At 36.5% G+C, this 15180-nt stretch overlaps 1 protein-coding gene across 6 annotated transcripts in view; it reads left to right on the forward strand.

Annotated features, from left to right (window-relative positions):
- The window catches only part of LOC142342675 (uncharacterized), a 173700-nt gene extending 161428 nt beyond the window's left edge, over positions 1 to 12272 (forward strand). For 4 of the 6 annotated variants that reach the window (XM_075394147.1, XM_075394149.1, XM_075394150.1 and 1 more), the window contains 3 exons: positions 6961 to 7076; positions 7428 to 7607; positions 11815 to 12272. In XM_075394147.1, coding sequence (XP_075250262.1) covers positions 6961 to 7076; positions 7428 to 7607; positions 11815 to 11925 — 407 coding nt within the window. In that variant the 3' untranslated portion in view covers positions 11926 to 12272. Of the gene's footprint in view, positions 1 to 6960; positions 7077 to 7427; positions 7608 to 11459; positions 11495 to 11814 lie in introns of all 6 variants that reach the window. The other 2 variants (XM_075394153.1, XM_075394148.1) reach the window with 2 other exon arrangements.
- Positions 12273 to 15180: the final 2908 nt, after the last annotated feature.

The following is a 15180-nucleotide window of genomic DNA, read 5'->3' on the forward strand; positions in this document are numbered from 1 at the left end:
GGAATATATTCACGGGGGTTGGGGGGGTCACGTGCAGAGTGAAAATTGACCCCCTAGATCTCGGAAAACCCTATACAAAATATATATGGGAAGATTCCCCATTACAAATGGAGTTCAACGAGCCTATTCCTGCAGTCAAAGTCATAAATTTCAACATTTCACATGTAGAAACGTGAAACGTACCAGTCACTAAAAGGTCAAAATGACCGTATGTGTCTTGGCCAATTTCTCGAAAACGGCTGAAAGAAACAAAACGCTATTTACAGGGATTCAAGTACGGCTCAAGCTGAGTTCAAATCAACAAACAAATCAAAAATCGGTTCACTCTACAAGGAGATATTCCAACATCAAGGTACCGTACCAAACGACCAAAGTGACCCATTTCGGGTCCGGTTTCTCTACTATAACCAATCACCACTCATTATAACAACCTGTAAAATATATATGGGGACAGTCCCCATTATGGGGAGACTCCACTCTAAGGCAGCAAACTGAAATTCAACACAAGTAACAATTCAAAGCTTCAAGGTGTACCCCATCCGCCGTACAGGTACCCTGCTTCATCAGGTCAAAATTGGGGCACATGTCCTGGCCAATTTCTCAAAAACGGCTGAACAAAAAAAAACGCCCTTAAGACAGTTTGAAGCACTGCTTGAGATACGCATCATATTAAAAAATGAACCCAATCGGTGCATTATTCAAGGAGTTATAGCAAAAATAAGGTACCGTACCAAACGACCATAAAAGCAGAGTACTCCAGCTCCAGACCCAAAATTGAGCATCTAAACCTGCGAAAACGCTATACAAAGTACACATATTCGGAATCTACATTAGACGGGCTGTTCAGAACACTAATTTTGTCACCCGAAGTGATAAAATTCAAAGCTTCAAAGTGGCGCCGGATGGTGTCAACCGCTTCGGGTGCTAAAATCGAGGGCAAGTTCACTGGCCAATTTCTCTAAAACGGCCGAACAAAAATAAACGCCCTTAGTACAGTTTGTAGCACTGCTTGAGATACGCGTCATATTAAAAAATGAACCCAATCGGTACATTCTTCGAGGAGTAATAGCAATTATAAGGTACGGTACCAAATGACCAATAAAGCATGGTGACCTGACTTCAGAGCCAAATTTGACCATCTCAATTCCGTAAAATGCTATGGAAAATATATATGGGGATACTCCCCACTAACTGAGGATTCTAAAACACTAACATTTATTCCGCAAATCAGCTGTTTTGTTGTACCGAAATTTGGGTCATCCCGAATAGCCCAAAATTTCGACCTATTTCAACTTTGAACATTAATAACTTTTTGATTAGGCCGATTTGGGAAACCAATCAAACACTGCAAGCAAGAAGGGTTCAGTGCCAACAAAATGCGACCACTCCCGTTTGATTTGGTCCAGTACTTTAGAAGATATTAACAAAGTACTGTTCTGTACCCCATTTTTTGGGCTAAAATCGAAGCCCAAAATCTCCGGAACCGACGTAAAACAACGTGAAACAGCGTTCCCGGCGTATTTGTGGGTGTAATTCTGGTCCACTTCCACGTTTTAGGTCACGGCAAACCTTCATGGTGAGGTGGGAAAAAATTTCCCACCTCACCATGAAGGTTATGATGTTTTGTGTGTTTTGACATAAAACAACATCAACAAAAATTTGATGAAATCGTGAAAACAGAAAAATTGTTGAATTGATAAAAACTATTGATTCAAATAGCTTCATGGACCCGACACTAGCGTAAATAACACAATTTGCAAGTAACAACAACCCTCATTACAATAAAAACTACATAAATTTATAATAACGCTTAAAATCATATATTTTTTAAGTTTACACCCTAATTGTTATTTGCACAGGCCGACACAAAAAAAAGACTGCAAAAGGCTAGCAAGAACAGATCAATAGAAACAAAATGCTACCTCGTTTGTTGAATTTGATTCAGTACTTTAGGAGATATCGATGAAACAGTAAACTGTAACCTGACATTCGAAATCTGAAAAAAAAGAAAGTTTAAAGAGAAGCAATGCAAAATGATCCTCAAAAACCTAAGAAAACCAGTTTTACGATTAAAATAGCTTCATGGACCCAACAGACGGTGAAATAACAGAATTTTCAAAAACGAACATTGCTGATTACGAGAACGACTACATCATTTCAAAAAAAACGTTTATTAAATTTTTTTTTTCAAATTTACACCTTAATAACTTTTCGGTCATTTTGATATAAAAAGTCAACAATGCAGGCAATAAAGAAGAGTTTAGCAGCAAGAAAATGCTTCCTCTCAAGCTTAATAAGTTGAAGTGAATCAGGAGATATCGATGAAAGCGTAAAATAAAACCTCGATTTCAGCCCTCAGGTCAGATATCAATTTCTTGTCTTTGGCCTTGAATAAATTTTTTACCAGAAAGGTTCAGGCTACAGCACAAAAGAAAGAAAAAGAGCAAGTCAATGTTAATCAAAAGCGACTAAAAATGATTAACTTGGAAAAGTACTTTAAAAATACTCCTGAAATACTACATCAGTTCACAAAACGCTAAAATTTTTAATTTTTCAAATTTGCAGCTTAATATTTTTTCTGATCAGGTTGAATGGAAAAATCAAATAGATGTGCAGGCAATAAGGGTTTAGGATCAACAAAAAAAAGCTCTCAAGCTCGGCTTGATATAGTAATTTGGGAGATATCGTGAAAAACGTAAACTAAAACCTCGATTTCAGGCTCTGAGAGACAGATATCTATTTTTTCACCTTTGTCATTGAATAACTTATTTACCAGAACTTAACAGGCAACTGCACAGATGCGAAAACAAGAGCTAATCAGTATCAAGAATATGTGACCAACCTCGATTCATTTGGTACGGTACTTTGAAAATATGGTACTATTGAGATATTCTTGAGATAGTGATTATTATCTCGTTTTTGGGCACAAGCGCAGCCCATTTTCTCCAGAAATCAGTCGGAGCAATGTAAATGAGCAGTTCTATCTTCGTTATCTCTGTTTTTTTGTCCAGGTTCTACAACGATTATTATATAAAGCAGCTTGTTCCGACATTTGTTTCCAGAACAAAAATTAGTGACCTGTCGGGAATATGTCACTAAAATTTCAAAGAAGGCGCAACCTACTTAAACCTACTTAAACCTACTTAAACTGCTAATTTTGTTACCCTTGCCCATTTGTCTATAATAAACTTTTGTTATTGACAAATTGAATGATTCAAACGGGCAGTGAACTATTCAAACGATCAACCAACTAATTTTCGACGTTAAAGTTTTTATGAAACTCTTGGATTAGGACCAAGAGAAAAGTCATTATGAAGCGAAGAAGTTTTGGATCCCAATCTTTTTTTACAGAAAATTTAAATTTGAATGGGAGGGCAGTTCAACTATAGAATCAATCGAAAATGGATCGGAAAGTTGAGGAATATTACGGTTTACGATTTTCGGAAGGTACAAATTTCACCAAAGAAAACTTTATGTTATCACAACACCAAACGTATGATTGACTATTTTACAGGGACTACGTGCTTTGTCACTTTAACAGACGTATGGCAGTTGTGTTTTGTGGTACTTGCTACCTAATAAATGCTCAAAATTAATCGCATAACAGAAAAATTCCACGCTTCTATAGACTAAAGTCTGACTAAAATTTCTAAAATAACGTTACATACCAAAACGGTAAAAAATTGTTATGTTATTATTCTAGCGCCTCTGTCTATTCAAAGGTTGTTTACAAACCCAAGGCACCTGGTGCTGTTTTATTAAGAGTGTTCCAAAAATGCTTTTTTTTAAACAAGTTGTCAACACTAGAGATTTCACTTTCCACTGATCCTAGAGGAGATACAATAGAAGCCTCCATTGGTATAAGTTAATAAAAATGGCTCAACAGCCCTTATCAGCGCTTTACGACCATTTTTGCATATTGGTTTAAATTTTCTTTCATTTCTCGTAAAAAAAAGATTAGTAACTTGTAGCTAATAGCTCATTAGAATTTCAATGAAAGCGTAACCTAACTAAACTGTCAAAAACTGCTAGTTGTTTATCTTTGTGCCCATTTGTCTGGTTTAAACTTTTGATTTCAACAGAAAAAACTATTCAAACGATCATCGAACTATTCAAACGATCAATGAACTAGTTTTCGACGGTAAAGTTTATACGAAACTTTCCGTTTTGACCCGAGATAAAAATCTTTATGAAGCAAAAATGTTTTAGATCCCTAATTTCTTCTGTAAAGAATGTTCAAAGTTTAGTCGGTGTGCCGTCCTGTTATAGGATGAGTTTAAAACGGATTGGAGGGTTGAGAAACGTTACGGTTTACGATTTTAGAAGGGTCCAATTTTTATCAGTGAAAACGTTATGTTATCGGAACACAAAACGTATGATTGACTATTTTGCAACTAACGGGTTTCCAGCTTAACTAATTAAAAAACTTACTATTCTCTTTCTTCCGGCTGAGATCATTGGAAAAGTTGACACTCCCCAGTTTCCTACCAAGATTACCGAAAAAAAAGGTTCCCGGGTTTCACACAAAGAAAACCGGACAAAAATTAATTCCCGGGTTTCCCACCAAGATTACCGAGAAATTATAGTATTCCCGGGTTTCCCGCCAAGATTACCGGGAAATTATAAGATTCCCGGGTTTCCCGCCAAGATTACCGAGAAATTATAAGATTCCCGGCTTTCCCGGCAGTGTTTCCGGGAATCGGATCACTGGGATTGCGTACAAAATTTTTTATCCCAAATTATTTTCTTATACCAATCTTATTCATGTCTTTTTTATTTCCAGTCTTTTTTATGCAAAATTTTCGCTTGACTTTTCGAGTGACTTTACGCCCTTGACCTTTTGCATTTCGCGTGATCTAGAATTCTCTCTCAATCACAATTTCAAGCAGCTGAACTCAATTGGCGGAAATTTAATACTAAAAGTCAAATGAAAAGTGCGCCGAAACTGGTGTCATTTTTTACTTTAAATCTTAATAGTGGTATATGTTAACCTCTAATGTGGTCATTTGAAGCCCACTATAGAACTTCTTTGTCCCATTTAGGCTCCCCCCCCCCCCCCCGACTGAAGCAGGCTGCAATTGATTAGAGCTCCCACTAGTCGTTCAAGAGCAATTCTTCCGACGTTTAGTCGGTTATGTTTGATTATCTTAGAACGGGGAATTAGTAGAATTATATTGGGACCACTAATAGCCTCAATATTGCTTCGCGGCCTTTTCTCACTCTTTTCCATTTTCTCTTTGCTATTGATTTAAGTACCATTTTCACACTCTATTGCTTCAAGTTTAATTTTGAAGTAGAGTGAGAGATAATGGTGTCTGAACAAAAACTCGCTAGTGTTTTTTGTGCACATGAGGCATTTTTACATTGGTTTTTACTGTTTTTTTATTTTCGGTTTTTTTCTGAATGGTTTTCCCAATTAATTCATAGTCCATTCTAGCTCTTGTTGTTTTTCTTTAGTCAGTAAAAATTCTTTGATTTGTGTCAGGACCTTTTTAATTCGTTTTTTTTGTGTTTTTTAATTGTTTTTTAATTCGTTTTAACTTTTGATCACGTTTTTCGTTTGGTCATGATTTTCACGTTTGACTCGTGACTAAGCCGGGTCATTAAATCATATTGTATTAGGTTATCAAAGTTCATTAGAGTGATCGCTAGCTGACATTGTTAATTGCTTTGAACGAAGTTCATAGCAATTATTGTATACGTGTTGGTCTTTTTATGAAAATTTTTTGCTTGACCTTTTAGCGCTTTCTTTCTAGAACATTCTTTGACTTCTGAAGTGACCTTTTCACACTTTCGGTCTTCGTTTTTGAGTGATCTTTTTTGCTCTCACTCCGGAGTAAAGCTTGCTGCTAATATAAAGTTGGTTGCAGCATATCAAATTAATGGCCGAATAGCACAGTTGGTGGTGCATAGGGTTATTAAGCGGGAGGTCAAGGGTTATTAAGCGGGAGGTCAAGCAGCTGAACTCAATTGGCGGAAATTTAATACTAAAAGTCAAATGAAAAGTGCGCCGAAACTGGTGTCTTTTTTTACTTTAAATCTTAATAGTGGTATATGTTAACCTCTAATTTGGTCATTTGAAGCCCACTATAGAACTTCTTTGTCCCATTTAGGCTCCCCCCCCCCGACTGAAGCAGGCTGCAATTGATTAGAGCTCCCACTAGTCGTTCAAGAGCAATTCTTCCGACATTAGTCGGTTTATGTTTATTAAGCTTGATAGCTTTCAGTTTAGAAGCTGAGTTAAGTATAGATTTAGAATCTAACTGAAACTGCACCAAATTAGAACACTTGTTGACTTCGGTCATGTTGTATTTCTTTTTCTGCTTCAATCCCGATGTGCAGCAAGTGCGTCAACGGCGGCTATTTTCCAGCAACTTGCCGGCTATGTTTAACTGTTGAAACTGCTGAAATTTTTGTATTTTAAGGTCAACTATTTCTCGTGCGACTTTTTCTGATTGGCGTTGAAGAATTCAAGCATAGAATAAAACTCTAATTCAGGGGTTATATAGATGGGTCACCTGAATAAGTTGTCTCGGTGGTCACTGATGAGCCACTGATCTTTTCAAAAGCTTTGATTCGTTTTCAAATGCGTTTTAATTATTATTAGTGGTCGGTGTTATACGCCGATCTTTTCCTTTCACTTTCGCGCGGAATTGATTTTCAGTTTGTGCAAGCTTGCTTTTGCTTTGAAATTTAGTTTTGTACCATTATAGGAGACAAGACGTGACATTAAGATGCAAAGTTGAAAAATAAAGGTCTACATTTTCTACCGAGAGGAGCGAAAAAAGTCAACTCTAAAGTTTTTTCGTATGGCCTGACTCGATTTTTTCTCATGTCAGCATAATGCACACCATTTTTAAAATAAAATTTTACATAATATTTTTCTCGGTTCATAATAAATTTCACAATTTTTCATATGAAACTAATGAGCTCGAATCTTTCTACATAGATTTATTTCAGCAGTTGGGAGTGGAGACAACACTAGCAGTGGCTACGATACTCAAATTTCTCCCTCAACATCTGACTATACCTCTCACACTGGCACTGACAACCAGAGTGAAGATACGACAAACGAAGTGACTACACCATTTTTTTTATTCATATTCAACAAAAATTAGTTAACAAAACTAACTTTTGTCGTAGTTTTTTGTGCAAGGGTTTCGGAACAATAATAAATTCTCTTTTGAGTGATTGGTAAAGCAATCAATCTAATTTCATTGAGAAACTAAATTAATGAGTCAAGATTACAATCAATTTCGTATGGAACCCAAACGGAACCGTCGCAACCAGTCATTTTTTGGGTCATAAATCAGTTGTTTCCTCCCGTTTTGAAGAAACAGTAATGTTTAATCAATTTTAGTACTACCTAGGCTGTTACTCATCGGTCTTCTGATCTCTTAAGGGGTGATATAAAAATTTTGTTTCAGGGACTTGCCGAGAATATACACTTTCCGGCCACTGGTGGGGAAAATTTTGTTCATGACTACACAGAACAGCCAGGGTTTGAATTCCAGACCCAGATTATCCGCCATCAGACAGAGATAAAGTGGGACCTCTGGAAGAACAGGCTGCGCAATTTCTTTTTTGGAGCCACCAGAAGAAATAAGGTCAGTCATGTATTATTGTAACCAACTAAGTAGCCTTGCCTTACGGACTATGTTGAGTGCCCTGTTGGAAAAATGCCATTTTCAAATCGCGTTAATCAATGATTATTACCGCATTTTTGTTGTCACCATCACGAAGTTATCAAACTCTGAGGCTAAGCTGAATTGTTGAATACTTTACAGAGGGCAATAACAACCGGTTTGTGAAGTTCTTCACAACTATCGTTGCAATTACAATTGTTGCAAAACTTACGCCTCTGTGTTCCTGATTAGACTTCTTTTTGGCCACTTCATCCGATTTTCCGCCATCTTCATATAGCAACTTGGCGCGAAAAAAAGCCAAATCATCTGCACGGGACAGAATTTAATGCAATCGCTCTAAAAGCGTATCACACCTACACATAGTTAACCTAAAATTGAATGAAACATTGTGGTTTTTATTTGATAGGAAATATTTGGTCGGATTAAAATGAAAGCCGGATGAAATCAGACGAGGAAATTAATTGATCAATAAGGGTTACATCTGGATAAATAATTTGAAGGTTGAATTTTCGATTGTTGGGGTTTCGCGCTTATGCGATTTGGGTCAGTTCTTTGCTTAGAATTTGATTTCTCAGCATAATGTATTGCAAAGAAAAAATGTAGATGACAAGCCAAGGTTGTTGCCTGCGCTCGGGAAAGCACTCGAAAGTAAAACTTAGGCAGAGTTATAAAGAGGCATCGGATACCCATAACTTGGAAAAAAGAAAATGAAAAAAAAAGAAAAATTTCACTATCCGATTGAGCAATTTTAAGTCCCTTGCTTAGGATCGTCATATTTAGTTTAGTGGTTTCTATTTATGGTTCTGAAAAATGACGAAAATCCTATTTTAGGGTTTACTGCAAATGTGTTAACTGGTGCTTACATACGATGTTATAATGATTAATTACGCTCGAACGAAACCTTATAGCCGAGTGGTTAATGCTGCAGACTTTCACGCCGGAGGCCGTGGGTTCGAAGTCCTCTCTAGTCTAGTCAGAAATTTACGTTGGCTGAGGCCTCCTCTGAATTCAAGTGCACTGGTTGTCGATCGAGATCAGTTTGTCCGGCGCTACTTTTATGTTTAATTCCTCTTGAACGTAGTTCATAGCAATTATTGTAAACGTGTGTGTCTTTTTACGACTCGAAGAGGAGTAATAAGATTCTACAGTTTTTTTAAGCAGAAAGCAAGTTTGTTCATGACTTGAATTTTGACTTATTTCTGTTCGAGCATTTACCTCCGTTTTTGATTGTTGACTTCTGTTTTCGAACATTGGACTTTAACAGTAGCTTCGTTTGTAATGTATAGTAATTAGGAACTGCTGGTAATGTTCAAGGTAAAGAGGTCATTTTGAGATTTTTTCTTCCTATATAAGTCACCCCTAATTATCTAAACTACACCGCACAAACCCCCCCCCCCACCACCTATCTACCTCCCCCAACACCGACCTACCCCCCCTCCCCCCAACTACCCCAGCACTACCCACCTCCCCAACCTATCTACCCACCTACCTACCCCCCCATTAACTACCCACCCCCACTTTAATGTGGTTTGTTGGGCTACTTTTGTTTTTTTTTCTCTTGTCTATTTTGATGTTCGAATTTCGGTAAGGTTAGGTTAGAGATTATAATGCACGACGAATTGAGTCGTTTCCGGTATTCTACCGGCTATGTTTTTTTTAGCAGAAAGCAAGTTTGTTCATGACTTGAATTTTGACTTCTTTCTATTGGAGCTTTAACCTCCGTTTTTGATTGCTGACTTCTGTTTTCAAACATTGGACTTTAACAATAGCTTAGTTTGTAATGTATAGCAATTGGTAACAGTCTGTAATTTAAGGCAAAGAGGTCAATTTGAGAAAATTTGATCCAATTCGACTACCTACCCCCCAAAAAAACTACCCACCCACGTACCTAACCCCCCCCCCCCAAGTACATAACCACCCCCCAACGTACCTATTGCAGGCAGCTATTACTGCGCTCCTAATTTTTACAATTCAAAGAATTTATTTGTATTGGGACGCTGTGTTTTTTTTTAAGATGTGTTCACACATTTTTCAATGACTTTGATCTTTCAAAACGGGGTAAACAGGTAAAGCCCAGCTGGCATTAAGTTTCATTGGAGGCCCAAAGTGGGCGTTAGTTGCCAATTTTAACTTTTTGTTGCCTCGAATTTCAGCATTTCTTTTTGATCAAATCTGCAATTTTTTTAAGGTTTCCTAAATTTTGTCAATTTTTGATAATTGTCCATTCTCAAGTCTTTCTTGCCTAAATAGGCAGATAATCTCATACAAGGTTTGATAGTTTGGTTTTGAATAGTTGTTAGGGGGCAATTGAGTGGTTATTAACATTTTAAAATAACGATTTTCTACTTTTTGAAATTTGAAATTTTTTAAAAATTATTGCCTATCGATCTTTGAACCAATTAATTTTTTAACGCTCGGAATTGTGTTACTGGTTAGCCTCTAGAGATACAGAAATGATTCTTAAGATATGAATATCAAAATTTTTGGCAACTTTTCATTAAAATTTGCAATTGAATTTATTTAAAAGAACTTTTTGGGTCATTTCCGAGTTAATCCATCTACAAGGTCCAATGAATTTTTTCTGGTCTTGCAGATAAAGAGCTGCAGCAATTTCACAACCAAAAATTGGTTTTAAACATTATTTTGAAATAGGTAGATTTAAAGGGATCAAATTTTGCCTTTTAATGATAAAAGCTTCAAAGTTTTAGCAATGAGTATATTTTTCTTTAGTTTGATTATTGTTTGTTTCTCAATTTTTGGAGATGATTTGGTTTGTTTTTTGGCTGGCATTTTTCAATTGATCTGCTGGTCGGGTAGAGTACTTCTAAGTTTTTCATTCAATTCTTTGAATTGTATTTCAGGACTTGTCCTGTTATATATTTTTTTGTAAGATCTGTTCACACATTTTCATGATTTTTGAAGTCAAATTGGAGTAGTGATTTTGGTCACGCCGAAACAGGAAGTGGAGCGAAAAAGCGAGTGGTTTTGCGGCCTGAAGTTTTTGCGCTCTAATTTTAAAGTAGAGTGAGAAAACGGTGTTTGAACAAAAATTCGCTTTCTCGCTAGCGGTTCTTTGTTCACATGCGGCAATTTCGCTTTGATCTTTACTGTTTTTTTTTTCGATTTTTTGGATCGGATTTTTTTCTAAATGGTTTTCTCAATCCATTCTTAGTCCGTTCTAGGTCTAGTATTCTGTTTAGTCAATGAAAATGACCTGTCCTGCTATGTTTTTTTACTTCGTCTAACAGATTTTTGTTTCGTCTTACCGTGACGTCATTTCTGCTTTAAGGTCATTGCTTCGTCTTACCGTCACGTCACTTTTGCTTTTAGGTCAATGGCATAACTTACCTCACTAAAAAATGATTTCTGAACTCACTTATGGAACTTTAATTTTTATGAACGTTTACTAGTTAAAGATCAAAAGTGTGCATCTAAGTGGTGCCAAACTTTTATGCCCTAATTCTTGAGTATTAGTCTTTTTTGATTTTGAATATCAATTTTGAGAAAGCTCTTTTAGGGCTTTTTCCTTATAGACCGTATGTGTCATAAAATTGTCAGTACGTATCTAACACAAAAAATCTAGTGGTCTACTAAAGGACTTTTGGTCAATCTGCCTATCTTGTTTCTTGAGTTGATTCAATTCATGGAAGGCCACAAGCGTTTATCGCGGCTATTTTGCGGCAATCTGCCGGCTATCTTTTATTATCAAAGATATGTTGCTATTCATGCGACAAAAAATTGGGCTCTAGATGACTTAGTTCGAAATTTGTCACTCAAAATTAAGGTCCTGTTGCGCACTCTATGCCATTTCAGGGTCAACGAGGGACACCTATGCAATTAAGGCTATCGTTAGTACCCTTTAGACTGCAAATAGGGAAGTAATTAGAATCTTTCTATGCACTCATCATCTCACCATTAAAATTCTATCTGATGCTAGCTGTTTAAAATAGCAAGTCAGCCCAGCCAATTTCGCAGCTATATTCGGCAGTCTGCGGCTATGAGTTAGTCACAATACATTTTCATAGATTCACCCGAGTTTCATTGGTCTTTGTTTACAAAATTTGGAATTGCGTTCTTCCCGTTCATTCGGAAAAGAGGCGGCAAGAAGAATTCGTGAAAATACTGAACAATGTCAATTTTTCCTCTGTTGATGTTCCCAATTGTTTAGAATAATCATGTGACAGAGGAAGATAATTTCATCGATTGGTATGCGAGAGGCCTCGAGCTTGATGTACAAATACAAAGTTCATCCAATGAATCAGCAACGAGTCAGATCTGAGGTTCAGCGCAATCAACAAAAATGGAACTTAAATAGGACGTACTTGGCCGAATCTTGAGACAGGAACTTGAGAACTCATAATGGCTGCTAAACTGTGATACATACAATTATGTGGCTGCGAATGAAGTGTTTCGTGTTAATTATTTTAAAAAATCGCCTTGTGTTCTCAACCTCGAAACACGTGTCACACATTTAAGGGTGAAATATATTTAGTCAGTTTATAAATACCGACACTGTTCTTCTGCATCTATTTGCTTTTATTTTTCTTTTTACACTTACACGACAGTTTTCAGATGTAATTTTCAAATTATTTAGTTTAATGTATAATTTAATCGATGACAATTTTGTTTTCATTAGCACGGTTAAAAAGATTTATTGATAACTCTTTTTACATTTCCATCTTTTAATCATTATAATTTAAAATGGTTCAGTCAAAAAGAGCCGAGAGTCAGTCAAAAAAGTGCCAAAATCTGACATGATTCAAAAAAGTGTCGAAAAACGTACATTGCACTAAGTCAATGAATCAGCACGAAGAGTATTTGCTTGGGTAAATTGGTCACATTTTTGGTAGAGTTATTTCAAAAAGCCGAAATTATAAAGTTCCGACGTTAAAAAGCGCCGAAAATTTAATAATAGTAAATGATTAATAGCGGCTTTCATTTAGGTGCTCTCTTTTTTTACATTTCAAGGAACCTGAGTTTTTGGTGCTCTGCCTTTCCGCAATTCAAAGAATTTGAGTATCTCGGCGCTGTCGTTTTTTCGACTCGACGAGGAGTAATGGTAATCTATTTTAATAGCCACCGTCAGTCTCTCAACGGCTATTCATCTATTCATTTGGCGTGCTTTTTTAAACTTGCTTTACCTCTCGATCACATTTTTCGTTTTGCACGACGTTCACGTTTGACTCCTGACTAACCTCATTCTGTTTCAACAAAGTATTTTAGATTCTGTCACTCATTGTAAAGAAACCAGTTTCATAAGCAAAAAAATCGATGGCTGTGAATCGGATCCGGGGTGGCAGTTAGTCTGCAGTTACCATGAAGAAGTGTAGACTTGCAATTATGATCTCCCAAAGGTGTGCTTTAGTTTTTTAGGTACTTTGTATTGTGTTCGTGTGTGCGGGTTGTATGTTAAAGATCAGAGAATATTTCCGACGCCTCTTGAGGCGGGAGGAACTATATACTCAAACGGGTTTTTTTCAGACAAATTTGACCGATCGATATACTCATCGTAGAGTTATGAGTGGTATCATTCAAAAACCCGCACAGCGTGACATATGGAATTAAAATGATTTTTACGAATTTCGTTTTCTAAGGCGATTAATCGTGGTTTAAATTTTTGTGCATATTAGACCGATTTCCGTTATTTTTTCCACATTTTCCCTCCTTTTTGCCTAAAATTTCGTTAATTTGGCTAAAACAATCGCTTCTTGAACTTTATCACTATTTTTTCCTTAATTTGGTTCTTTTTAAGTTTAGTGTCAGCAAAGAAAGAATGCTTTCCCTACCTCTTCTTTCTACTAAATTAAAATTTAATCTTTTTGCGGTTTTAAGCGTTAAGTTATGGTTTTCTAGCGTTGATACTACTAGACTTCGTTTCTTTATTTTTAGGCATCAGACACTTTTCACGTTTTTTCTCGTTTTGTCATAGTATTACATTATGACAGTTCATTTATTACTTTATTGGCGTTCAAAATAAGGCATAATGGAACATATAAAGTCTTTCAAGGCATAGTTTATGGTTTTAACGGTTTCGACACCCCTTTCTCGAAGAATTTAATTGAGATTTTACTTAGTTCCTTCACTGTCGTTTTCACTTTGTCTTTTTAGTTGTAGGAAATCTCCTGGATAATGACAGGTGTCATTGGCTTCTTATGGCGGAATAATTGAGCCTATATTCTTATTTGAGTAGATGGCTGATATTTTTGTTTTCAAATTAAAAAAACTTTATACACCATTTTTTGCTCTTTTTTGTCCATATACTACCCAGTCTCGTTAAATACAGGTCACATGTGACCTTATTGTCGCCGAGGAAAGGTGCAAGTGTACAAAATCTTATGTCTACTATGAATTTAATATGAAATTACTGGCTTCGGCAACGGTTTTTGGCAGAAAAAGTAAACTGATTTCTGATTTTTGTCTACTGCTGACGTTCTTTTTGCAGACGTAAGACATTCTGAATAATTAAAGGTCTCAAGTGCTTCGAACGAATACACGAGCATATTTGTTTATATCATTTTGGGACCTCTGTACAACTCTCCGGGAAGGAAATGTGGAAACATATAACTTGAGGGTTGGAAAATTTTGAAGAGCTTGATCCTTAACTAACTCATTGAGCGAGGCAACAATCAGTTGAACGACTAGACCAAAGGAGCAAGACTGATATTGAGAATTAAAGAAGGGCCTCTTACGTGATGATAACGCTTAAGGAAACTAATCTCTTGAGGATTCTATTCTAACGATGAGCGCTGCTCATTGTTGCAATTTTACTGATAGTACATTAGGTCTTGTTAAAATTATCCAGGAGGATAAAAAATTTAGAAGGGAAGTATAAAAATTGTAACCAATGAGCTGGAATAATACTGTTTCATAGTTTAGGTTTAAGTATATTTTTGAAGCAAACTGAAGGTATGTTAATCTAATTTGAAACATCCAATTAGCTGGGATTATGTGACGGCCGTCAAAAGCAAATGAAACAAATGTAACTGAGGACAGGAAAAGAAGCAGTAAGGCGTGGAACGAGTAATGCAAATCAATTTCGGTAAAACTGTTTTACCTCGACCTCTTTGAAGTTACAAATACTCTATCAAAGACTGAATGGTTTGAAAGCACTAATTGAGAGGCGGTGAAAACCTGCTCCAAACTGTTATCATGTATGTTGTTTTTTATAATGCCCGGGATCATGAAAATAGTGATCATTGAATTGTAATGAAAAATGAAAAGAATCTTATTATCAAAGTCGTGGTAGAAGGATTGAGCCACCTCTGACTATCAAGAGCGCTATTAAAGTATGAGTACCCCAGCTACCATGACACATAACAAGAGCAGAAGAACAGTCTTTTATAAGCGACTGTTAATCATAACAAAAGCCTTTTGAACTGTGAGGTCTGGGCGCTGGTTCCCGTTTTAGGCTGCCTAATAAAGTTCAGAATCTTACAGTGGCGCTCCTGGGCGGGCTATCTTCTTCAAAGTACACGATTGAACTACATATCAAGTTACAGAGGCAAAGATTCAAACAAAGACAGTAGCCGCTGAT

The sequence above is a fragment of the Convolutriloba macropyga genome, chromosome 7, assembly GCF_964194025.1.
Source record: "Convolutriloba macropyga chromosome 7, txConMacr16.3, whole genome shotgun sequence".
In the NCBI taxonomy this organism is placed as follows: Eukaryota; Metazoa; Xenacoelomorpha; order Acoela; family Convolutidae; genus Convolutriloba; species Convolutriloba macropyga.